The sequence below is a fragment of the Ictalurus furcatus genome, chromosome 16, assembly GCF_023375685.1.
Source record: "Ictalurus furcatus strain D&B chromosome 16, Billie_1.0, whole genome shotgun sequence".
Lineage (NCBI taxonomy): Eukaryota > Metazoa > Chordata > Actinopteri > Siluriformes > Ictaluridae > Ictalurus > Ictalurus furcatus.
Window position 1 is genome coordinate 9,245,458 of NC_071270.1, and position 27,741 is coordinate 9,273,198.

At 39.0% G+C, this 27,741-nt stretch overlaps 1 protein-coding gene across 1 annotated transcript in view; it reads left to right on the plus strand.

Annotated features, from left to right (window-relative positions):
• The window catches only part of wdr45 (WD repeat domain 45), a 44,385-nt gene extending 17,528 nt beyond the window's left edge, over nt 1-26,857 (plus strand). The window contains exons 2-10 of the mRNA XM_053644734.1: nt 5,682-5,756; nt 5,876-5,980; nt 6,093-6,198; nt 6,306-6,400; nt 6,492-6,571; nt 7,853-8,061; nt 25,673-25,774; nt 25,905-26,050; nt 26,148-26,857. Coding sequence (XP_053500709.1) covers nt 5,682-5,756; nt 5,876-5,980; nt 6,093-6,198; nt 6,306-6,400; nt 6,492-6,571; nt 7,853-8,061; nt 25,673-25,774; nt 25,905-26,050; nt 26,148-26,257 — 1,028 coding nt within the window. The 3' untranslated portion in view covers nt 26,258-26,857. The remainder of the gene's footprint in view (nt 1-5,681; nt 5,757-5,875; nt 5,981-6,092; nt 6,199-6,305; nt 6,401-6,491; nt 6,572-7,852; nt 8,062-25,672; nt 25,775-25,904; nt 26,051-26,147) is intronic.
• Nucleotides 26,858-27,741: the final 884 nt, after the last annotated feature.

Below are 27,741 nucleotides of genomic sequence, written 5' to 3' on the forward strand. Positions count from 1 at the left end.
TCTGATGACTTCAAAAAGATATAGTAACTCGAGTCAGAACAGGCTGAACGTCTGTTCTGACAGAACAGGCTGAACGTCTGACCCTAGCCCTAGGACAGAGGTTCTCAACCTTTTAGTAACTAAACTCACGTCTATGTCAGCTGCCGTGCGATCAAAGGAATGTGCTGCTCCGGCTCTCAGGCACTCGCTGAATAGAGCAGACGCAGAGAGAGTGCAGCGAGAAAGCAAGACCTCATGCTTACAGGACAGTACTGGCAACATTTGGAAAGTTGCTAAGGTTTGTCCAAAAAGTCGCTAGATTTGTCGTTAGGCACTTTTTATTTTATTTTATTTTATTTTATTTTTTATCTATTAAAAAAAAAAAATTAAAAAGGCGCTAAGTTGGCAACACTGGTCTCACTGACAGCTAGATAAAAGGCAGACTAAGCTCCACCTATCCCCAGCAAAAAGAAAATGTAGAGGGAGAGGGAATGCAGGGTTTTTCATTTATGTACATTCTATTTGAAAAACAATAAAATGCACAGTGTATCCAAATGATGCCCTGTCTGTTTTTTTGTTTGTTTTTGTTTTGTTTTTGTTTTTTTCTTAAACAATTTGCGCCCCCCTTCCGATCTCTGAGAACCACTGTGTGAGTGTTGAGAACCACTGCACTAGGAGGAGATACGATTTAATTTTTTGGTGCTCAGATGAATCATATTAATAATAATAATAAAAAAACTTATAAAGCAAATCAGTATGTTGACTTCCTCAAGCCAACATTACTTGTTTGGTCAGAGTTGAAGTTTGGTCCAAATGTTTCGTCAGAGTTGAAGTTACCATCCAGAGGTGTATTATTTTTCAGTGTGCGAATTATACATTGACTTCCGGGGTGTCAGTTTTTGTCAGTTTGCCCAGATTAACTAGTTTGTGTAATGCTTATGCGTGCTTCAGTGAACCACTGTGCTGTATCCTTAAAACTGCACATGAATGCAGCCCTTTAAATCTTATAATTCATACAGTGCTGTTCAGCTTTATGAGACAAATATTGCCATGAATGCCTTAAAAGAAGTAGTATATATGTACTTTCTTTTCTTGCCGTTAAAAAAACATTGCCTTATGTTTGTTCCCTTTGTCTTACTCTTAATCACTATATTAAAAATGCTAAAAAAGAAAAACAAAAGCACAACCTAATTAAAAAAACACTGCTCTCCTCATAAAAAACACAATTACTTTTGTTTCTAAATAAAGCTAAATATAGCATCAAATAATATTTTATCAAAATTAATATTTTAGTCGGTTATTGCACTTCCTTTCTATTGCATGCTGTTTGATTGATGCGCATGTGTGGATTTGCACTCATTCAGTGAAGTTTAATGGAGACTCACTTGCTGTCAGGACAAGCCTTTATGTAAAAAAAAAAAAATAAAAAAAAAAAAAAGATTTTCTAATATTTACAGATAAGGAACTTAACATAAAAATATAATTTTCTGCGCTGAAAAAAAAAACATGTCTGGAACACATTAAACAGCACACGCATCTGTCACAGCATCTGACACAACAAGCCATGTTAATACATTAGGAGTTTGTTTGAAGCGCTTAAGTTCTTTTTGCGGTAGCCAAAAAAATGACATTTTTGTCTGTTTTGGGGATACCTGATTCTGGGGTACATTGATTCGTTTTGTGATATCACACACCACAGTAGTGGTTAATGGCTCATATGAAAGTAGACACTTAAAATTTAGCAGTTATTTCAAGTATTTCTTCTTTTACCTAGACTACCTGGGCCAATATATTCAGAATTTTTTATATATATATATATATATATATATATATATATATATATATATATATATATATATATATATATATATAAATAATATATACATACATACACACACACACACACACACACACACACAGCCGGAAAAACCGGCTTGCCCGTCTTTGATCTATTCCCGTAAGGACAATATACCGGCTTGGTCGTCTATGCCAAATACCCGTATGGCCAATATAGCGGCTTTACAGTGTAAACGTTATCCTCGTAAGGCCGGTGTACCGGCATTACTCTGCTATGATTCCTTACTTATTTAATTATTATTTTTTAAACCGGAAGGTTGATGATGTCATGACGTCACAATGTGATTACGTTATTACGCTGCATTACGATGAAGATCCAAGCATGAATATTGGTGTAATAGTAGAAGTGAACTAAAAATGCCAAAGCGAAAAGCTAATCGTGTTCCAGCTAAAGTTACACCTACAGTGAACACAGGTACATCTAAAACAGTGAAAAAAAGTAAAACATACACAGTTACAAAGGTGAGAGCGAGGATTCTAGATAGTGACAGCAGTGAAAGTTCAGGCGATGTTGAAACCGAAACCGAAACTGATAGAGAGACAAACTCTCCTGATTCAGACCCTGATCCGTCTTCATCTTCAGCATCAACCAGTGCGACTGACACTGCAGGGGTCTGGAGTCATAACGGGACCATTTCTGTGCATTCGTGAAAACACTACCTGCTGGTCTGATTATCACCAGAAACTTGACTTTTGGCGCTAAAATGCATTTATTTATTTATTTATTTATTTATTATTTATTTACTTGAATTTATTCAAAGGCATTGACCACCTTCCGTTTGAGGATGCCCCACAGATGCTCAATAGGGTTTAGTCCATCAGCTTCATCCTCAGCTTCTTTAGCAAGGCAGTCGTTATCTTGGAGGTGTGTTTGGGGTCGTTATCATGCTGGAATACTGCCCTGCGGCCCAGTCTCCGAAGGGAGGGGTTCATGCTCTGCTTCAGTATGTCATAGTACATGTTGGCATTCATGGTTCCCTCATTGAACTGTAGCTCCCCAGTGCTGGCAGCATTCATGCAGCCCCAGTCCATGACACTCCCACAGCCATGCTTGACTGTAGGCAAGACACACTTGTCTTTGTACTCCTCACCTGGTTGCCACCACACATGCTTGACACCATCTGAACAAATTAGGTTATTTTGGACTCATCAGACCGCAGGACATGGTTCCAGTAATCCATGTCCTTAGTCTGCTTGTCTTCAGCAAACTGCTTGCGGGCTTTCTTGTGCATCATCTTTAGAAGAGGCTTCCTTCTGGGATGACAACCGTGCAGACCAATTTGATGCAGTGTGCGGCGTATGGTCTGAGCACTGACAGGCTGACCCCCCACCCCGTCAACCTCTGCAGCAATGCTGGCAGCACTAATACGTCTATTTCCCAAAGACAACCTCTGGATATGATGCTGAGCACATGCACTCAACTTCTTTGGTTGACCATAGCGAGGCCTGTTCTGAGTGGAACCTGTCCTGTTAAACCGCTGTATGGTCTTGGCCACCGTGCAGCAGCTCAGTGTCAGGGTCTTGGCAATCTTCTTATAGCCTAGGCCACCTTTATGTAGAGCAATAATTCTTTTTTTTCAGATCCTCAGAGAGTTCTTTGCCATGAGGTGCCATGTTGAACTTCCAGTGACCAGTATGAGGGAGTGTGAGAGCGATGACACCAAATTTAACATACCTGCTCCCCATTCACACCTGAGACCTTGTAACACTAACAAGTCACATGACACTGGGGAGGGAAAATGGCTAATTGGGCCCAATTTGGACATTTTCACTTAGGGGTATACTCACTTTTGTTGCCAGCGGTTTAGACATTAATGGCTGTGTGTGGAGTTATTTTGAGGGGACAGCAAATTTACACTGTTACACAAGCTGTACACTCATTACTTTACATTGTAGCAAAGTGTCATTTCTTCAGTGTTGTCACATGAAAAGACATAATCAAATATTTACAAAAATGTGAGGGGTGTACTCACTTTTGTGAGATACTGTGTGTGTGTGTGTGTGTGTGTGCGTGTGTGTTATATCTTCACAGCAAATGTTGATGTCAACCCCATTCCTGGCCTCAAAGATGCCCCAAGTCCTTGTCCATGAACACCCAATATATATATATATATATATATATATATATATATATATATATATATATATATATATATATATATATATATATATATATATCTCACACACACGTGTGTGTATATATATAAAATACATACATACACATTTTATATATATATATATATATACACACACACACACACACACACACACACACACAGTATATGTGTGTATATATAGTGTGTGTGTGTGTGTGTGTGTGTGTGTGTATATATTATATGCATTATATACATATGTATTGTAGATTTTAGGGCTGCAACAACTAACCGATAAAATTGATAATAATCGATTATGAAAATCGTTGTCAACGAAACTCATTATTGATTAGTAGGTCTGTGTGCAGCACGGTGTACATTTACTCCCTACGTTACTTCTGTTCCGAAAACACGCATCGGAGAGTAAATACTAAAGTTATGTCCCAAATGATATACTACGCATAGTGTAAGTGTAAGCACTTACACTATGCACTATGTACTCTACCGTCTAGTGTAGGAATTTTAGAAAGGTAATATGGAACATTAGCGTTTTGGTTTTTTTTACTAACCGGAAGTATAAGCCGCTTCCTAGTTGGCAGCGCATGACATCATAAGCATGTAATGTGACGCCGCTGGCTTTAGCAGACACCCAGAGTCACGGACAATGACTTTCTTCAGTTTACTTTCTGTCAGCATTACCTTTTATTCCCAGCATGACCTCAGTCACCAACAGATTGAGGCGAAATCGTCACGTGACTGAGGAAGAAAGTGTAACCTCCAAGTCCTCTAAGCGGAGCATTTTAAACAACGTGGAAATCAAACTGATGCACGAGGACAAACTTATGTTTATATCCAAAATGCTCTACTGTGTCTAAGGGGTTGGGGAAACTGGTGCAAGCTATTTAAAAGGTTTAGTTTAATTTAAGTTTGTCATTAAATGCTGTATTTGTGCACTTGCAGTGTAAATTCTGTCGTTTATTATAACGGAAGTGATGTTAGTAACGAGGCCACATTGCTGATCACGCGCTGTGTAGATGCAGAGTGGGAGCGCGAGTAAGATCTGTAATGTCTAATTAAAATACTATGATCAAAAGTAAACACAAGAAAAATAATATTCCTAAAGTCAGTGAGTAACAGAAACCACAAGGTGCAGTGAAAGTGAGTTTTTATTATTAATTTAGGACTGTAGTTTAATTCGGTGCTTTTTGTGCATCCATAAAAAATAATGCATAAATACTATAATATTATATATATATATATATATACAGTATCTCACAAAAGTGAGTACACCCCTCATATTTTTGTAAATATTTGATTATATCTTTTCATGTGACAACACTGAAGAAATGAAACTTTGCTACAATGTAAAGTAGTGAGTGTACAGCTTGTGTAACAGTGTAAATTTGCTGTGCCCTCAAAATAACTCAACACACAGCCATTAATGTCTAAACCACTGGCAACAAAAGTGAGTACACCCCTAAGTGAAATGAAAGTGTGGGCCTCCAAATGTCTAGAACTGGCCCTGGTCAGACACCTCCTCCCTCCCCCACCCCTCCATATAATTTGCACGCTGTTATTTTTCCTATCATAGCATGGCTTGAAGTGTGGTAGAGCTCTGCTAAAGATATTCAAATTACTCTTGGCACATTATTTTTGCTTTTGATGTTTTGAGTTTTTTCCTATTTTAAAGTGAGATTTTCTTGGTCAAATATGTGTAAATGTGTTTGCTTTTCTAACATTATTCCTTGTTAGGTTGTTTCTGTTGTGCCATGGAGACTGGAGTTCGAATTTACAATGTTGAACCCCTCATGGAAAAAGGACACTTAGGTGAGAAGCTCTATTTTTTCAGCCTGTCCATTTTTTTTTTTTTTTGTCTTTTTTTTAATTATTTCTGACTTTTTTTTTTTTGACATGTTTATTATTAATTTAGTTGTTTATTATTACAGACCATGAACAGGTTGGCAGCATTAATCATTGTTCTATGCTACATCGTTCAAACCTCTTGGCTGTGGTGGGTGGGGGTGTTAACCCAAAGTTTTCAGAGATATCTGGTATGCTTATGTGCTTTTTCACATCTTTTTACATGTCTATACAATTCTCTTGCCTTTTTGAGGTTTTCAAATTTACTGGAAATGTGTCTTACCTAACTTTTTCTTAATGCAGTGTTAATCTGGGATGATGCTCATGAGGTCAGAGATGCCAAGGATAAATTAGTCCTAGAGTTCACATTCACAAAGCCAGTTCTAGCGGTACGCATGAGGCATGACAAGTAAGAACAAGTCAAGTCTGTTTTGTGTGTGTCTGAGGTAAGACTTTATATTTCAGTGTAATGATGTGGACATATGGTTAAATTTCTTTATTTGATTTTATGTAAAGAATCATCATTGTCTTGAAGAACAGGATCTATGTATATAGTTTCCCAGACAACCCTGTGAAACTCTTTGAATTTGACACACGAGATAATCCCAAAGGTATTTTTTAAGTTCATGTGTGCATTTAAACCAAGCTCTTGAGTGTTGAGTATCTTTTATAACTAAAGCATCCAATGTTAACTTCTCTTAGGTCTATGCAATATGTGTCCCAGTTTGGAGAAGCAATTATTGGTTTTCCCTGGACACAAATGTGGTAGTTTACAGTTGGTGGTAAGTAGCGGGAGCATTTTGGTCTGTCATTACTCTGATTACTATGTTCTGGACCATATATGTGTATACATATGTGTATCTGTTGTGTGTGTTGAAGTAGTGATGAGCAATAAAAAGAAATTCTGTTAATGATTATCAGCTTAGGGTATTCAAATAGCTTAATTTCTATTTTCCCATCAAATTTACAATGAAATGGGCAACAAAGTCTGATTATGTGGCTTGTAGGGCTAGCATAAAGCCAGCAATTAATAGCTGGTTCATGCATGCTCACTTGAGGGAATCACGTTTCAACAACGACAAGGCTAATGACAAAGGCTAATGATCAAGCGCAGTTATACAGGTGAACAGGTCAGTAGCATGGGCACCCAGAACAATCACAGTACAGTCAGGTCCAGAAATATTTGCATACTTATACTATGTACTATATATAGTATGTACTCTTTTTGCAAAGGAAAAAGTCTATACTTTTGAGTGTGTATTAAGAGTATGCAAATATTGGGACACACTAACACGTTGTGTAGCGGAAGAGAATGTTGTTGCACGGAAGAGAACACTGTCACTGTAAACACTCCTCATTGCATTTCAGCCTTTCTTCTTCCATTATTCCTTATATAATTTATACTGTCATTTGATTTATTATTCCCTTGATTTATTTTTCCACATTTCATTTACACCTCTAAAATGCCTCCTTCAATTCAGCAAAGCAAACAGTCACAAAACTCCTCCTCCATCGTGCAAGGAGTTATGGGAAATATTAGCTGAAAAAGTGTCCATGGATCCACACTTCGAAAATCCACCGGAAATAGTAGACCAACTGGGTACCTTTTTAAGATGGTCATTTCAACATACTACCATTTGGGACACACTAATTCTCATCTCTGATAACATTTAGTACAGATATTATGCCAATTGAGATGCAATGATTGTTATTTTAGCTGTCTACCACAGTATATTGAGTTGAGCTTAAACAAGACACATCTGCTTAAAAACAATATTGTTTTCCTCATGCAAAATATCGTGCACATTTAAACCAATTTGGTTTAAATGTGCATGATATTTTGCATGAGGAAAACAATATTCATCTTAAATCATGAGGAACCAGTTCTTATCCTCCAAATTTACCTCTCAGTATACCTCTTAGCCATAGACAGTGTTCCTTCTTTTCCACATTGCAAATATAAATGATATTTTGCAAATTATATTCTAATTATTTTCCTTATATGAAAATATAAGGAATATGATTAAAATATACTTAAAGCTTTGTTTATCTCTTCTTCATAGGACCTTTCTAACACAAAACCTGGTACATCATCTGCACCATTCACGATCAATGCTCATCAGGGTGAAATAGCTTGCTTGGCTCTGAATCAGCCTGGCAGTGTGGTAGCTTCTGCATCGCAGAAGGGTACTTTGATCCGTCTGTTTGACACTACTACACGTGATAAACTAGTGGAGCTACGAAGAGGAACTGATCCTGCCACATTATACTGGTGAATGTTTTTATAAACAGATTAACAGCTGCATTCATTATTGTGTTCTGTACACAGTGAGGAGTTAATAGAAATTGCACACATACAGACTACTAGAAGTGCTGTTCAGACAGTTGTGTGAGTTGAGCATGTGGGGGTGATTTTGCTTAAAACAGAGATGCATAATGTGCTGACCTTAAATGTAAAGACTGACCTGAAATGTAATCCCATTTTCATACATGATATTGGCTTGAGGGAGGAGCAATATTATGTCCAGCATCACTCTCTTGACAGGTTGATGTAACAGAAATAAGTCACACTGAAGTTTGTTTTCAGCATTGTAAAAATACAAAGGCTGTATGTCCACCAAAGCATGATGTTTGAATGCTACATATATGAGTAGAATATTTGTTTGTGAAATAAATGAAAACAAATGTTGATTACGTTTTTAGGGAGCCCAGTTTGCCTTTGAATAAAAAGTTTAGGAGGTAAAGCGCTTTTAAAAAAATAAAAAAAATAAAGAATCTGTTTAAAAGAATCGCGCGTATTACATACATTCTAAACATAAACCTTTAGGAGGTAAAAATGGTTAAAAGAGCTGTTTAAAAAGAATCGCGCGTATTACATGACTTCTAAAAAAAGATCCTTATGAGGTAAAAATGTTAGTGTTGGCTAAAAGAATCGCCGTGTTGTTTAAATTAGAAGATCAGTTTTCGCGAGATGTCTTCCATTCGCTGGGTCATAATGATGTTAAAACCGAATCATCTCTCTCTCTCTCTCTCTCTCTCTCTCTCTCTCTCTCTCTCTCTCTCTCTAAACCCCGCTCATACATACGTGTTTCAGACACACCTCTCTCTCTCTCGCTCTCTAAACCCACGCCCATACATGTGTTTCACCGGCAGACACTTTCTGTCAAACTGTCAATCAAAGTAGTGTGCCGATTTATGATCTTTTGTGTTTTATTTCCTGAACGACAGTTTGTAGGTAGTCTAATTTATGACCCTTTGTGTTTTTCCTGATGAAGAGTTTTGTGGGGAGACACTTATTTTATGACCAGGGGTCGTGGTGTAATCCTATCAGTTTGTTTATCATAAAGAGTTAGTGTCCGGGGGTGTTAATGGCTTTTAAATATCATCTTAAGCCATTGTGGTTAAAACACAGAAGACAGTCTGCAGCTATCTGATACAATGGCTGCTCCGAGAACTCCTAATATCCCTAGAAGACTGTCCTGCATCACACCTATAAGAGAATCTGATGAAAAGCACAAGGAGTTAACTTTTGCTCCAAGAAATAAAACAACAATGTGTTAGTTTGTCAAAAATTCTTTGTGAGAATGACATTGTAAAGGAGCTAATGTTTAACCCTGAGCAGGGCGTTACCAACTCCGGGGAACCTCTCTTAAGACCACCCTCATGCTGCGATGATTAAAACGGGGTGGCCGGTGTTACAGTGAACACATATTACAAAGTTGTCTCAAGATCCTGCATATGCCTGCTACAGCAACACCCCGGAAACAGCGCCGGCTTTGCCTGATAACGCTAGAATCCCTCCCACAAACATGTGACAACAGTTGGCTAGATGATTTCTGCAAGGAATTAGGATATCACAACGTAAGTTTCCTCACAACTCCGTACGGAATCAGCGGTACATTAATTGGCGCATCTGCCTACGGTCGGTATTGATGACACAGACGGCTGTATTCGATGACGCATTCAAGGTTATAAAAGCGACAGTCATGGTCCTTCTGGAACATCTTATCAACAAAAAGCTGACCGATCTCTGCTTGCGGTGCGAAGTGAATCACCCGAGTCAGATTAGACACTCGTGTCTGTTCGAACCTGACGCGTATTTCTTTGACAAATACTTTGAGGAACTATCGCGTGATCTGGTCAAACCCGGACTTAAACATTTCATCGCTCAATCATTTGAGTCGGTGTGGTTTGAGGGTTAATCCCCAGAAAATTCAAGGATCGGTGGATGCCGTTCTGCACGAGCTGTGGGACGAAGTATACATCATGCAAAGGCTTCACGAGGTCTGAGAGAAACTTGTGGATGTCAGCAGCGAGCAGATTGACTACGACGCCGTGGACAGCTGGAAGGGTTGTTTGACCAGTCGTTTGAGATGGGAAATGCATGCAGTGCTACAGGATTAGCAAAGAGTCTGCTTAAGCACCGTATTAGGTGCGAGATGTCCAGCCTGTTGTACAAATGCCTTACGGACTGTGCTGATGTATCCGTAGCTGTAAACGGATGCGATGTTGACCCGAGATGTTTAACAAATTTCATAAATCAGATGTGTCTTGTGCGAGGTACGTTGTGCGATTGGTGTGCTTTGTTGCATATGTGTATTAATGCATGCAATCCGATTTGGGCTTCTATCACAAAAATACTAGATCTTGTGACTGAATGTGGCAGACGTGTTAGAATTGTAGATATTTTATGTATGTGTACATATGTGCATGATTTATGTGTAATCCTTCTGTCGAGAAATGAGCAGACTGTTGTCTATGAAAATCGATACATTTATCGCATATATGGCGGAGGAAAAACACTGAGGTCTATAAAATTTCTACACTCCCTCGATGATGTATGATAACGTTTTGTGTTCTTTTACTGAAATAAATACCATGGCATTTAAGACTATCTGAGTTCTTCTTTTGTGGAGGCTAAAGTGTCTATGTTGAAAGAAATGAAAAAAGTGTATTACACACCTTCACCTGCGGGGTCTTTTGGTGGTAAAAAAACGTGTAAAAGATGGCGTTTTAAAAGAAACGGGTTCGTTTAACGGATAAACAAGTTTTGGATTGGCTTGCCGGCGATTATGCTTACATGGTACACAGAACTGCTCCGTTAAAATACAAAAGAAATCGTGTTTTTGTTTATGGTATTGATATGCAGTTTCAAGCCGATCTGGTCGATATGTCTGCATACACCAAGGAAAACGACAACGTTCATTTTCTGTTGACGTGCATAGACATTAGTAAATATGCGTGGACCCGGGTTTTAAAAAACAAATCCGGCGTCGAGGTGTCTAAAGCTTTCGAATCTATACTGGCTGAGGGCAGGGTGCCCCGTAAACTACAGACAGATAATGGGAAAGAATTTTTTAATAAACATTTTCAAAGCATGACAAAAAAGTAAATATACAACATTTTGCAACAGCCACCGAATTTAAAAGCATGCATCGTCGAACGGTTTAATAGAATCTTAAAATGGCGGATGTGGAGATATTTAACTGCTACAAACTCCAAACGCTATATCGATATTCTAAAAGACATCACGGATGGATACAATGCCAGCTATCACAGGAGCATTAAGATGAGACCTATTGATGTGAACAAAGAAATGAAGCTGCGGTGTATAAAAACCTATATGGACCTAACGACGGGCCCACCGTAACCCCCAAATTTAAATATAAAGTAAGAGGTCTGTTCACAAAAGGTTATAAAGAAAACTATACGCATGAGTTTTTCACTATAATAGAATGCATATCCCACGAACGTCCCATCTACAGTGAGGGGAAAAAAGTATTTGATCCCCTGCTGATTTTGTACGTTTGCCCACTGACAAAGAAATGATCAGTCTATAATTTTAATGGTAGACTTATTTGAACAGTGAGAGACAGAATAACAACAAGAAAATCCAGAAAAACGCATGTCAAAAATGTTATAAATTGATTTGCATTTTAATGAGGGAAATAAGTAATTGACCCCCTCTCAATCAGAAAGATTTCTGGCTCCCAGGTGTCTTTTATACAGGTAACGAGTTGAGATTAGGAGCACACTCTTAAAGGGAGTGCTCCTAATCTCAGCTCGTTACCTGTATAAAAGACACCTGTCCACAGAAGCAATCAATCAATCAGATTCCAAACTCTCCACCATGGCCAAGACCAAAGAGCTCTCCAAGGATGTCAGGGACAAGATTGTAGACCTACACAAGTCTGGAATGGGCTACAAGACCATTGCCAAGCAGCTTGGTGAGAAGGTGACAACAGTTGGTGCGATTATTCGCAAATGGAAGAAACACAAAAGAACTGTCAATCTCCCTCGGCCTGGGGCTCCATGCAAGATCTCACCTCGTGGAGTTGCAATGATCATGAGAACAGTGAGGAATCAGCCCAGAACTACACGGGAGGATCTTGTCAATGAACTCAAGGCAGCTGGGACCATAGTCACCAAGAAAACAATTGGTAACACACTACGCCGTGAAGGACTGAAATCCTGCAGCGCCCGCAAGGTCCCCCTGCTCAAGAAAGCACATATACATGCCCGTCTGAAGTTTGCCAATGAACATCTGAATGATTCAGAGGACAACTGAGTGAAAGTGTTGTGGTCAGATGAGACCAAAATGGAGCTCTTTGGCATCAACTCAACTCGCCGTGTTTGGAGGAGGAGGAATGCTGCCTATGACCCCAAGAACACCATCCCCACCATCAAACATGGAGGTGGAAACATTATGCTTTGGGGGTGTTTTTCTGCTAAGGGGACAGGACAACTTCACCGCATCGAAGGGACGATGGACGGGGCCATGTACCGCCAAATCTTGGGTGAGAACCTCTTTCCCTCAGCCAGGGCATTGAAAATGGGTCGTGGATTGGTATTCCAGCATGACAATGACCCAAAACACATGGCCAAGGCAACAAAGGAGTGGCTCAAGAAGAAGCGCATTAAGGTCCTGGAGTGGCCTAGCCAGTCTCCAGACCTTAATCCCATAGAAAATCTGTGGAGGGAGCTGAAGGTTCGAGTTGCCAAACGTCAGCCTCGAAACCTTAATGACTTGAAGATCTGCAAAGAGGAGTGGGACAAAATCCCTCCTGAGATGTGTGCAAACCTGGTGGCCAACTACAAGAAACGTCTGACCTCTGTGATTGCCAACAAGGGTTTTGCCACCAAGTACTAAGTCATGTTTTGCAGAGGGGTCAAATACATATTTCCCTCATTAAAATGCAAATCAATTTATAACATTTTTGACGTGTTTTTCTGGATTTTTTTTGTTGTTATTCTGTCTCTCACTGTTCAAATAAATCTACCATTAAAATTATAGAATGATCATTTCTTTGTCAGTGGGCAAACGTACAAAATCAGCAGGGGATCAAATACTTTTTTCCCTCACTGTATATATTGTGTGATTATGATGGCAATGTCATCGATGGTGTTTTTTATGAAGAGGAATTGCAAAAAATATTTGTGAACAAAAACAAAAGATTTAAAGTGGAAAAAATTTTAGACAAGAAGAAACAAGGCCAAAAAACCTTTGTTTTGGTTAGATGGCTCGGATGGCCATCAAAATCCGCGTGATGGATTGACCAGAAAGAATTGGTCGATCTACAGACCCCATAAAACAAACGAAACCTCGTAGATAACACACATTCATGTAAAAATCCAACCATGACTGAGGGTGGATTTTATGTGACGCGTCCCTGTAATGCCTCAACAACTGTTTATCCGGAAAATCGTATCTCGTGTTATACAACTCCATTATCGAAAACTATCCATCTAAAAGGAGAATGGCAAGCCGGGTTAATCGAATTTGAATATCCGCTGTCATGGTACACATTTAATGAGGAAGATGCTACGTTCATTTTCAACTATGGTGAAATAACGAAGACTGAGAATCGGGTCACCGAATATAATATTGAAGGCAATATATCAAATGCGTCTTACAAGTTAAAGACTGGATATTATGACAACGTCGTTTTTTTTTTATCAGGGAGATCAACGCCTCCCTGACACAACATGGGAGTCTTGGCTATAATCATGTTAAAAATAAAGTGTTTCTGAAAGGACCTCTGAAGACATTGCTGACATTTTATGGAAAGGTGGCCAGTATTTTAGGATTAAAACCAGGGATTGCTATTGAAACTACGGACCATACTCTTGAAAGATCTGGTATGATTTTTGCGCCCTTTCAGGCTGACATTAATGCGGGGTTTTACAGTATGTATATTTATACCGATATCATAGAATACCAGACCGTGAGTGATTTCTACGTACTGCTGCTAAGATGTGTACATCTTACATGAGGGGGAGAATCGCAAGATTGTTAGTGTTAGATACGACACCCCACACTACGTATCCGTTAATAAATCATCCGTCAGTGAGATAACCATACAAGTGAAAGACGATCAAAATCGAGACGTGCGCTTCAGTTACGGGAAGGTGTGCCAAGCTGTATTTTAGGCCTGTGAAACAATTTGTTTCGCCAGGGGTTCGGAGGAGTGGCCAAACAATGAAGAAAAGAAAACATAACCTCAAGAAATCGTCAGTTGTAAAACGCAAACACAAGAAGACACCAACCAGCTCTACAGCAATAAAGACCAAAGACCTGCGTTAAAACAATATTTTAGACCATGTCTTTACTACGCAATAGAAGAATGCTTAAAAACCGAACTGGATCTATTCACAGATACCGTTGACTCAAACCGTTATTGAAAAAAAATATATATATAGAAGTACCCCTGTTATCAGCAATATCAGAAACATCGTCGCTGGAGTTTTTTTTTTATAGCGGGGACTGGAGAGGATTATGTGGACCTAAACAACACCCTTGTTTTTTTACATCTCAAAATCACTAATGCAGACATTGCAGACGGAACCCCCGTGGGACTTATTAACTATGCCGGATCTACAATATTTTCACAAGTGGACATGTCGCTTGGAGACCATCTCATATCACAAAGCTCCAACACATCCTTATCGATGCATAATAGTGTCTTATCAATAATGGTAAAGACGCTGTTGAAACGCTATTCTCAGCGGGGCTCTTTTACAAAGACACGGCTGGTCACATGGACGTAACGGACCCCGCTGGTGGTAATAGAGGTTTGACCAAGCGAGCTGCATTTACCATCGCCAGCAATGTTGTTGAACTACTGGCACCCATTCACAGCGAAATATTCTTTCAAGAAAAACGTATGCTTAACGGTGTGGACATTAAAATTCGCATGACGCGGGCAAAAGATGAATTCTCTTTGATGCAGAGCGACGCTGTAGCCTATAAACTAAACATCGTGTCAGCTTTGCTGTTTGTGAAAAAAGTGTCTATCACCAGGTGTGAGATTGGGGCACGCACAAGCATTGCTCTCAACGTCAGCCAAATACCCCATCGTCAGAGTATGTGTGGAAAAACTTCTAAATTCCTGTAGGCTCATGTGTTTGTAATCAAGAAAACTTGTTCTTAGGAACTCTACCAAAATCTGGTTTTGGCTGTGGTTGATAATGATGCGTTTACAGGCTCGTATAATAAAAATCCGTTCGCATTTAAAAACTATGACCTAGAATTTTTGGCAGTTTATCTGGATGGCCAGCAGCACCCCGCTAAACCTCTGCAGCCTGAATATGGAAGTGGCTCTGCAGTGCGTGAATTTTACCAGTTAGCTCTGGCTTCTGGAAAGCGTCTTAAAAATCAGCCTCTATCCATTGATAGGGAGGAATTTCTGCACGGTTATACCCTTTATGCGTTTAATCTCACGCCGGACGAAGACTGCAGTCAACACGTATTGCTTATCAAGTCTGTAAATATTAGACTAGAAGCACGTTTTAGACAATCTCTACCCCGAACGATCAACTTAATTGTTTATGCCATATTTGACAGCATCATCGAAGTGTCAAATCGCAGACAGATCCTGGTTGATTACTATTAATAGGCAAAATGGACACCATCCAGCTTACGACTATAATGGATAAGATCTCGTGTAATACCCATTTTCTCGGCGTACTCCCGTGTGACTACCTACCAAAAGCTCACTTAAGAAAATTACCGTCAATAGTGATAATCAACACGCATCCTTCAGGACTCCCGGGTGAACAATGGTTAGCCATCTACATAAAGGAGGTCGGCATGGGTTGTTTTTTCGACAGCTTTGGTAATAAACCAGATGACTATCGTTTTCAGCAGAAATATGAAAAACTTTCTAAGCTGCAATTCTAGAGTGGTTCAGCATTCAGCAGTACAAGTCCAAGATTTTTCATCTGAGACCTGCGGGCAGCATTGTGTGTTTTTTCTCTAACACATGGTAAAGGGGTAGGATTATGACCGTGTGTTGAAGATGTATACCGGCGATTTTAGTAAAAATGACAAGATGGTGTCAGCATTTATGAAAAAACTAAAAAAAGTTTGTTGTAATGAAAATTTCAAATGTATTCATTGTGATCAGCCGGATGAAGTGTTTGTCTAATACTAGATTTTTTTCAATAAAAACAAAGAACAGAGATTTCTTCTTCTTTTGACTCTTTATTTTTATTATTACTTTTATTATTATTATTATTATTATTATTATTATTATTATTATACCACATCCAGCAATACAGATAATAACAAGATCATAAACATTAGAAAACTCGTGGATTTAAAAACTTAGCCACTGACTCACGTCAAGAGTGGGTGATTTGAATACTGGGCCATGTGAATAATTCGTTTGTGCTGATGGTGTGATCTGCAGTATTTTCTGTTTTTTACGCTTCTTAGACGAGATGGTTATAGGCGAAGTCGATTTGGTTTTGAAAGAGTTAATTGCGTGTCTGACATAATGGTTTGGTACTGTTGAGTATGGTATGTTTAAAGTTGCAAAAGCCTCCAGAAATTCGAGCCAGCCGACAGGTCTTCGGGCATCAGAAATCTTTTCCGGAGCCGTGATGCCTTTAACTAAATCGGGCATGTGTGAACCAGGGATTGTTCTACCTTTAAACACAAACTCCCCCGAATCGTCCCAAGATGTGACATCTTTCATTTTAGATATTTTATCTAAAATGTAGCGAGCGTTTTTTTACACTCCTCTGCGGAACATTCTTCAAAATATCGTCCACTACGTTATCTAAATCGTCGTGGGGGTTTACGCCGGGCGGCGCAGACGGCTTTTCTGTTTCAGCGTGATCAGTCTGCAGAAGTGTTAATGTGCTATTTTCATGGTCCCCTTGTCTAGCGAGTGTTAAAAAGCGCTGTAAATAGCTTTTATTAATAATAATAAATTGTCCATGACAAAAAGGTACAACATACGACAGTTGTCCATAATTGTCCAAGTCAGATTGGTGCAAAATATTTCTTATAGCTATGTCCAAATCATTCTCCACAACCTGCGGAATAGAATCGCGGGGGGTTCCGCTCTTTAGTTTATCCAATTGATGCTGCGGGACTAAAAACATCTCTGCGTACTCCATCCCTGTTATCTAGAAGCAATCAGGCTGGAGATGAAAGGAATAGCCACGCTTAAGAGCGGTAGAAGAAAGCCCCCATGTTGGTGAATTACACCTCTCTTTCTTTTAACTCCAACTGTCTTATCCGCAACAAATTTGATTACGCTTTTCCTTTTTCTCAGTTTCTGGTATTGTTGTGATGTGAGCGGTATATTACCATAGAGAACATTAAGAGCTACTTCACACAATTTCGCAATGAGTTCGTCTGTGGCAGTTTGTAAAATAATCCATCTTTGTTTGGATGTTGCTTTTAATAATATTTTTAAAAGCAGCAGGTTTCTACAAAGTCTGGCCAACATTTTCGCTATCTTCTTTTCTGGAGATATACCACAGAGTGTGGTGCAAGTAAATCTGTTCTGAGCCGATAGTGTTCGGGTGTTTTTTTTTTATAATCAATCAGCAGATACCCAAAAGGTTTGATGGTTGCGTCTTCATAACACTCTATAAAAAATTTTGTGTTGCCGGGATACATTTGTCTTCCTAGAACACTAACTTGATTAGCGTCTCTGGGGTTTTTAAACATCATCAGATAATTTGTGTTTAAGCTGATGGTCCTGCTTGCTTTCCCTTGGCAAAATAAATTCTGCACAATATAAATAGCACTAAGATTTCTATGATGTACATACTGGGTAAACACTTTTTCCACCTCGTTGCTCCCGCTGGCCTCTTTCATCAGATCACCAAGGATCAACAAATTAGTTGTGTTGGCAGGAAACAGAGCATCATCATTCAGAGTCTGTGGTAATTATTTTGTACATTTTCAACAATTCATCATACAACCGTTGCAAACAATCATAAATATACACAATATTTAAAAATTTTTAGAAATCAACTGTACAGCATTTTGCAACGATATTTTTACAAAATATGACTTTCCCGAGTTTGAAGGGAGTTATCACACATGAAAACGGGTGTTGTAATCTGAAATCAAAACCAGCTGTGTCTCGCACAGCTATGAAAAAAAATAGTCAGAAGCCATATGGGAGCGTTGTAAAATCAGGGAGCAGCACGCGTTTGTTGTACAACACCTTAAACTTTCTAACGACTGACCTATTGTGTACTGTGAAATGTTTTTTATTACGTACAATGGTGTCTGTGTATGCCAGTATATGACGACTATTATCCGTCCCCCACGACGTAGTGGTCAACAAGTCCAATCAGTGTGTCTAATCTAATGGTATTTGAATTTACCGCATTGAGTGTGATACCTTTTGGCTTTCATACAAACCTTGCCCTTGGCAGTGTGGTAACCGTATGTTTTTGGCCTGCCTGAACAAAATTCGATAATGTGATCACCCTCTCCAACCTCATCAGTTAAATTGCCGAGATAGGGTCCCAACGGAGGTTCCCAGTCGCCCTCTCTAGATGTAAAGATCATGCTGTCTGTGTCACTGTACAATAATCTGTCACCCAATTTGTCCATCAACTCATACAGCTCTAGACGTGCATGAGCTGTTGTAAAAGCCCTAAGAAAGATGTTGTCACGAGTCTGACCCCGTTTCCTATCCGCATAACACCACTGAATTAGCGCTATGCTGTCTGACACGAAGGAAAAGTGTTTAACATCGTAACCGTCGCTGAATATATGTTGCGTAAACTGTTCCGGGTCCAAAATTAGTTCTGTACACGGCAAGTTTTCACGCATCGAGAAACGACCCCAAAGTGAGTTTAGCAGAAGTTTGTTAATAGAACGCCGTGCTGGGTTATGACTTATCAACATCCATCTTAATCCCCTCTTTCTCAAAGTAATCTGACATGTAGGATTCCTTGTCTACATCTGTCACAACGTGTGTGGGGAACCCACTGGCCTCTTGTTTGTATTATAAAAATGTTTTAACATAGTCACAAAACAAAGTTTCTGAAAATGCCACACCTTGTCCACTTTCGTTACAACATAACCCTTTTCCACACCTTACAACAGTTCGATGCTGACCCAACAGCCTGAAATCGCTCTTTCCTTATCAGTATGGCCACACGGGTCTGTCTGATTCTGCTGTTCGGCGCATGTACGACAGAGTAGAAACATAAGCATACCACCAGTCCTATAGGGAAGGACGGGGTGAAGCAGTTTTCTTGGTGGCAGCACTGTCGCTTTGACAAACCCACAGTCATTTTCAAGAGGATAAAAATCCTTGAAAATTATTTGTGGATGTCCTATGGGGTAACATTTTTTGGCCTGGCAAAAGGGATACAAGCTTGTAAAGTCGACATATCATATTTTTTCACTAATGTTGGCTTTGTGATACAATTTGTACGCGTTAGTACGACCACCAAATAGAGCGTTGCGTGGTTTCAATCTTTCAGGATGTGTGTAAGTGGACATAAAGGCCATTACAGCAACATCAGTCTGTTTAAGGTTATTCCAATCACACTCCCACATTACCTCAACATCGAGGCCATACGCTTTTTCCAATATTTCGACTTTGTCATCAAATTGTCTTCTGAGCAAGCCGTAGGGCACTTTTGATAACGGATGTAAATGGTTGGGGTTATAACGACAATCATGCCCATGAAACATACAACCGTTGAATTCGAAAGCATATTTGACACCATCCTTTTCATAATAACCATCGAGATGGTATTTTCCAATCACCATCTCACCATGGTTTAATGCGTGCTGAATGTTTATGCCGCGTGTTGTTTTGACATATTCAAGCCATTCAATGGAAACGGTTGAGTATGTCTTGTTCTGATTTGTGTATGTGTTGTTATGGGTCAGAGCTAGGGTGTCTTTTGGTAGGAAGCCGGTTTTATACACAGCCATGCAGCACGCTGCTAAAGTGGTGTATCTGAATGGATCGAGTTTGGTACACTGTATGAATTCGTGGCGGTACTTCATGCATGCCTCACGGAGCAAAACGACATCGTTCTTGCCATACATGCCGAGTTCTTTTATTAAAATCAAACACCTTACCCGATACCGTAACATACCACTCATCAAACAGAGCCCTCTCTTTGTCAGACATTGTCTCATAGCCGTAGAAATGCTTGTCCGGGTATGGTCCTACGTAGTCTTCGTTTTCTATTCTATTGAACAGGTGTGGAAAATTACCTTTCTCAACACAGGTTAGATTTAACACAGCGGTTGTCATGGCCAGACGCATAGGGATGAATGAGTAGCTATCGATGAAACGTTGCTTGAATGTCTTGTCATACGTTAAAATGATCTGACAGCCTTGCATATTAATTTGAAGTGTTAGCCCTGCTTTTATGAAATATTTCAAAAGTATCAAGTTGTCAAACCCAGAAGCATTGTGTGCAACCCATGTGAAATTCTGATAATGAGGCTGTCTAAACTTTTTAACAAGTCGATCTATACAGTCTGTACCAGCGGCTGTCTGTGAACTCTTCCCCTTTAAACGTAATCGTGCATACGAAATTTGCAACGTATTTACCGTCTACGTGTTATGTCTCAAAATCATAATATATGTATTTGTCGCGAGGTGGCTTAAGTTTTATTGGTTGTATAAAACACTGGTGTACGCTGTCACTAACAAATTCCACGCTACAATGGATACAACGTTCTGCTGCGCACATGTGTTTTGGGGTGGATCCGTTGACATGATATCACCTATTACATTTCTGTCAGTATTTAGTGACATCACACTGAGCGTACTGTTGTCCTATTTGCATTTGTTTATGCACTTTATAACAGTAGGCTGATCTGCAGTACCGCAAACAATCGTAACATTGCCTCGTTTTGACAGTGTATTTATGACAATCAGGCGCATTACAAACATCGCAAATGTATTTACACCTATGGTCTCTACGGCTAGTAAAACCATGGTGACAGAAGTCGCACACGTATGGGGTACCAATGAACGCTTTTAGATTCTTAATCATGAAATAATGTTCGTTGTGTAGATACAAGAACACAGTCTTATTATGAGGCTCGTCATTGGTCGTAAAGTGTTCCAACAGACCAGAGCATGTTCTATGGAACACCACTATTTTAATGTGTAACAACCATTCAAACCGTGTGATGTCATTAAACCCTATCTTTTGCTGTACTGAATACCCCGCAGTGTTCTGCAGAGACTCTGCTATCGGCTCTAGATCAGTACACGACGTTTGTGGATGTAGAAAATGGGCCAGACAGATCACAAAACACAGATTGTTAGATATATTGTTGGGGCAAAACAGATTCATTCTGTTTCTGGCAATTACTTCGTTATGAGCTAAATCACGTATCTTTCGATAAGCACCACCGTGTTTACCACGAGCTACAGACACATTCAGATCCAGACAGTCATCAGCCCGCACGTTAGAATTGCTTTGCATAATGTTCTCAACCTGGATTGCGAATATGTACACATCACAATCGTTGTCAGGTGACAATACAGCGTTAACATCAGAGGGTAGACTAGGGCCTCTCAAGGGAATGTTGATTAAACCCCCATCACCAGCCAACAGTCTGGAAAACGACACTATTTCAGACATGATATCATGCAGAAATATATTGTACGCAGCCAGGTCTGGAGCAGTTATCACATGCATATTTATACGACGCTGTATCTCCAAACTATTAAATCTGAGTCTCGGTATCACTGTATGACCACCACCATCGTCACCCTCTCTTACAATAGATTCAATAGCAGATTCGGATAACCCAAAATTCGGGTCCGAAGAATTAAACGATCAATACGATTCGCAGCCTGACCCCCATCCCACCTGTTGTGAATTTGAATCATGGTCTAACGATGAAGTTGGAATTGATTCTGCTTGAACCTCAGCCATTGATCTAGCCATGTTTAATAATTCCAACAACGTATCAGTGGTAGACTCAGATCCTCCATTGTCCGAATTAAATACTGTAATGTGTTACCGCGCTGTTCAAAGGAACACAAACTGTGGTCGTCGTATTTTCTAGATTTAATTACTGCTCCTTGATTGCAAACTATTTCACCACAACACTTTGACATTTTTAACAGATTTTTTAAATTGAAACAAAACTAGTTAAAAAAAAATCACACACAGTAAACAGATACGAATCAGCAAATAATACACGTATACACACAGATGTATAAAAAACGTATTGTACAACTCACCCGAGTTTGGTGTTTTTAACTAATTGTACAATCTGCTTTAACAACACCGTTGTCAGATATTGGTCATGGCCAACACGGCGAATCTCCCCAGCAAGGAGCCTCTGGGTAGCTATAATGTGTTTATGCGTGATCGTGTGTTGTTGTAAAGTATCCATCACAGATTGATTATAAAAACGTTGTTTCTTCTCAAGGCTGTCCAGACGCTCTGCGAAGCCAGCAAAACTCTTTTCAATCCCCGCAATACGCCCCTCGATGGTCTTGAATCCGGATCATATAAGTTCAGTTAAGGCTCTGTTGTTGTCTATAATAGCCGGGGACTCACGACCATAAGCTTCTTGATTTGAAGGCAGAGTCTCAGAGTCATCCTCTCCCGCAGTCAGACATTCGCTGGCATGTGATTCTCCAAGAGCTGGGGAAAATGCACAAGCGTCCCACAATTCTAACAACTCGTGATCCCAGCTCAAAGAGTTGGAAAGAGTCTATAGCGTGCGGTTCAGCGGCAGCCCGTTCATTCAGAACTGACTCTGGAAAAAAGTAAACATGAATTAGGAAATCAGTACGAATTAGGATGATAAACACTCTTTTTTTTTTTTATTATTATTTTTTTTTTTAATTTTTTTTTGTACATGCTACATACTGTCTGTCGATCCTGGGGAAGATCTTGATCGCTTGCGCGTAGGCGTTGTAGATGTCACTATGCCTATGTCTCTCAAACATTCTGCAGTCGGAGCATAGACCTGAGCGACCGTAGCTGTTTTACGCTTGTTCTTTCTAGGCTTTGCTGACGCACGCCGTTCAGTAGAACCCGCAACACGGTTTTTGAACTCTGGAGTGGCGATCTTGTTTACAAGATTTGACAATCCTTGAACAGTAAACAAACGAACACAAAAAACCCATAAGAAAACAGCATAAAACCACATTTAAACATAACCGTCAAATATCTAATTATTACAACACTTACCGAGCATGGGGTTATCCGACCTGCCTCGCGGAGCCGCGCCACCTGAGTTCAATCCTTTGTGTAAAATAAAAAGTATAATCATTCTACACATACACATCATACATAGGAACGAATACTTATAAAATAATAACACATGTACGTACCACTTGCCTTGTTCAGAAACTTGATTTCGTCTATGATGTCCGGAATAGACACAATGTCAGCATCACCTGTAGCGTTAGATACCTGTTTAACCATTACAACAGCCCCATAAATTTGTTTATAAATAAACATTCTTAATAATGTGTAATAATAATAATAATAATAATAAAACACTTACTGTTATGATAGACAGCCAGCTCCTCTTTGAAGTATTCCACAAAATAAAAATAAAACTTTAGCGGTGAGCCAACACTTTAACATTTTTACCTCATAAGGATCTTTGTTTAGAAGTCATGTAATAAGTGCGATTCTTTTTAAACAGCTCTTTTAACCATTTTTACCTCCTAAAGGATTATGTTTAGAAGGTATATAATACGCGTGATTCTTTTAAACACATTCTTTTTTAAAAAAACGCTTTACCTCCTAAACTTTTTATTCAAAGGCAAACCGGGCTCCCTAAAAACATAATCAACATTTGTTTTCATTTATTTCACAAACAAATATTCTACTCATATATGTACACATTCAAACATCATGCTTTTTCTAACCATGTGGTTACACAAACGAAATACCCCCACACAGCAACACAAACACATGCCCAGTATTAACCATTGATACGCTTTTCAGAAGTATTTCACCCCCCCAAAAACCAGACTCGTTAACATAAACACCTTTGTTGGGGGGCTACTCCCTCACACACCCCTCTCCACCACTGCCCAGACACAGAGGGGCCAGATTGACCCACTGATACCGTCGATAGGGTTACCCACACCCCGGTCATAAATTAGGTCACCTACAGAAATGGCGGCCAGAGAAGCACAAAGGGCCATAAATCAGCACACACTACTTTGATTGAAAGTTTGACAGAAAGTGCATGATATAACTACTCATGTGGCTAATTTGTGTAATCTGAATTGGGAGCCCAGAATCTGGCAAAAGTGTGTATATCAAATTCTATGTGCTGGTACTGAAGTGAATTTAATTTAAATTTTAAATTTGACTTACACAAACAAGGTACTGATTTATTATTTATTGTAATAGGATGTTTTTGTTTAATTTTATTCAATTCAGCTTTATTTGTATAGCACTTTTAACAATGGACATTGTCCAAAAGCAGCTTTACAAAGAATTAAAAATTCAGGATATGCATTTTAACTATATGAATTTATCCTTAATGAGCTAGCCAGAGGTGACCGTGGCAAGGGAAAACTCATTGAGATGATATAAGGAAGAAACCTTGAGAGGAACCAGACTCAAAAGGGAACCCATCCTCATCTGGGTGACACCGGTAGTGCAATTATAAATAAATCCCTTCTATAACTATGTACTACATGGTCAAATAGTGCAATTGCGTAACCAGAAAATTCACTACAGTTTTCACATGAAGTCTTATCCACTGTTCACTGATGGAGACTTGAGTACAAATCTGTTTGTTGCATTTGCAGTCCTAAGCCATCATAGCATAAATGTTCATGTGTATTGTGGGCCAAAGCTGTCTTCATGGTTTTTAAGTGGTACCATCTTCAGTAATCTCAATGATCTTTACGCTGTCTGTGTGTAGGAGTAGAAGTAGGGCATCAGGATGGATCAGGCAGGTCCAGGGAGCAGAATTAGTCAGGATCACTGGTATCTCATGTATCTCATTAGAGAGAAAGAGAGAAAGAGAATCATCCGGTATACTTATTGTCCATAATGGCTAAGGACAAGGTACTTTGTGTGCAGATTGAAAGCAAGGACTCCAGCAAGACTAGCTATAACAGCATAACTATAACGGGAGAGCCAGAAGGAACACAGACTTGAGGGCTCCCTGGGACATAAAGTGGCCAGCCACTCCACCAACAACAGTAGCCTTTCTGTTGTTGTAATCTTTGAAGATAATTATTTTCTTTTAATACTCTGGACAAGGTTTCTGCTTAGAATATCCCAAACAGCAAAATGATCATTTGTCCAATTTTTATAAAATGTATTTTTCCTTTCGGTATTAAGCTGTTCTTGTTTTTCCTTCAAATGTAAATGCTTTATAAAACTTCTTGGCTAATAACAGATGCCCAAGAGTTATTGCCAGTCAGTGTAATAAAGTGGACTGCAAAGATATGTATAAGGGATAGGCAACACTACCAGCTTTAATGCCATTTATTAGTGAATGTAATATCATTATACTTTGAACAAAAATGTGGGTATTGAACGCATGTGTGGTTTTCAGAATAATAAATACCAAGATTTTTAAGGTAAAATTAAATGATGCTCTGTAGTATCAGATTGTCGATTGTCAATTTTACACTTTTTTGCAGCATCAACTTCAGCCATGACTCGTCCTTCCTGTGTGCTTCTAGTGACAAAGGCACTGTTCACATTTTTGCACTGAAGGATACCAGACTAAATCGACGCTCTGCGTAAGGCCTGTATTGGCTCTATACAAGCATAAAACTATTTTTAACTACTTGCATGTCTAAATGTTAAATTGTTAAAAAAAAACCAAAACAACAAAACATTATTCAATTGTGACAATGGTTTCCATTTCAGTTTGGCTCGGGTGGGGAAAGTCGGGCCAGTCATTGGACAATATGTAGACAGTCAGTGGTCTCTCGCCAGTTTTACTGTGCCAGCTGAATGTGCTTGCATTTGTGCATTTGGGAAAAACACTTCCAAAAATGTCAACTCTGTCATTGGTGAGTGAATTTTCTAAAATTAACTCTCTTTATCTTAGTGATTGAGCTAAGAAATAAATCTCCATGTTTGTTAAAGTTTCTTTCTCATCTCTTTCAGCTATATGTGTTGATGGGACATTCCATAAATATGTCTTCACTTACGATGGAAACTGTAATCGGGAGGCTTTTGATGTGTATCTTGACATCTGCGATGATGATGATTTCTAAGGATGAAGTTGACATTGTGTTTATTTTATTAAGCTTCATTTTAAAAGTTTATTGCTTTTATATACAAAACAGTGAAAGAAAAACGTGGTTGCTATATCTTAGTAAACTTTAAGTATACTTGTGGATTATGTTTTAGGGTTATGTAAATCAACTGTGCAAACAAATCTAAGGCACTTTGTGCAAAGTGAGCAAAAATGATTTCTAAACCATTTTTCTGTGGTGGGTAATAATATAGTGCAATTATTAAACCCTAATTATGCACCTGCTTTTATGCTGTCCCTAGTGTAGCCAGTATGCTATGTTTAGGACCATCATTTATTCAAGGGGAATATATTGTGTTTATCTAAAAGAATATGAATCACTTAAAACGTCTACATACCCCTGTTAAAATTGCAAGTTTTTGTGCTGTAAAAATCAAGATGAATCATGTCAGATCAATTTCTATATTTAATGTGATGTAGCAACCAACAAAATTGTGTGGAAACCATTTTATAATGGCTCATGTGATGGGGCTCAGAATTAACCAATCATAGTCAAACTTCAAAAGTAGTTATCATACGCCTGTCATCAATAAAGTGATTCTGATTAAACCCAGCTAAAGATCAGCTGTTTCTGTAGGATTTTTTTTCTTGATTTCCATGAAGTCCATGAAGAGCTTACAAAACCTTAAGAATATGTATATGGGATCTCATTATTAAAAGGTATCAGGAGAGGGGTACAAAAGAATTTCGAAAACATTGGATATACCATGAAACACCATGAAGGCTATGGAAAAAGTGGAAAAAATTGGGTGCCACATGACATTACCAAGAACAGGATGCCCCTCCAAAATTGATAAAATAACAAGAAGAAAACTTTGGGAGACTGTAGTGGAAAATCTCTCCAACCTAAGTCAGAAAACTTCCAGAGACCAGGGGTTATGGATGTCAAAAGAAATATAATTTTATTTAAAACAATAAAGTAAGACCTCTGCAGACAGTCTAAATTCATGCAAAAATATGCAGGCTTTTATACTCTCCTGAGACAGTGAGCTCATCTCTAGGCAGGGTTTTCTTCTTAAAAACAAACGAATCTCCTTCACCAAAATTAATTATTCATGTCTATATGAAATCTCACATTTGTGGTGCATGCGCACCTAGTTGATTTTTTTTTTTTTTTTAAAGGTTTTATGAGGACAGAATTTTTACTCTGTACAAAGTTTGTTTTCTACAACATTAATGACATTAATGGTTTTCATCCCAGGTCAATACTCAAAAGTATGGTGTTTTCCAAGCCTCTTAATTGGAAGAGCGGTTTTGGCTCAGTATACTTTACTTTTTACGTGTACGCTAGGAACAGTGTACAGTACACGTGACGCAAATTTCATCAGCAGCCGAGTATGCATGTACTATACGCGCACGACCAGATATTTCTAATCGCGTGTACGCTTTACGCAGGTCGCCCATGCTCATTTAATTCTTTAGCACTATTTAGTTGTTCCAGAA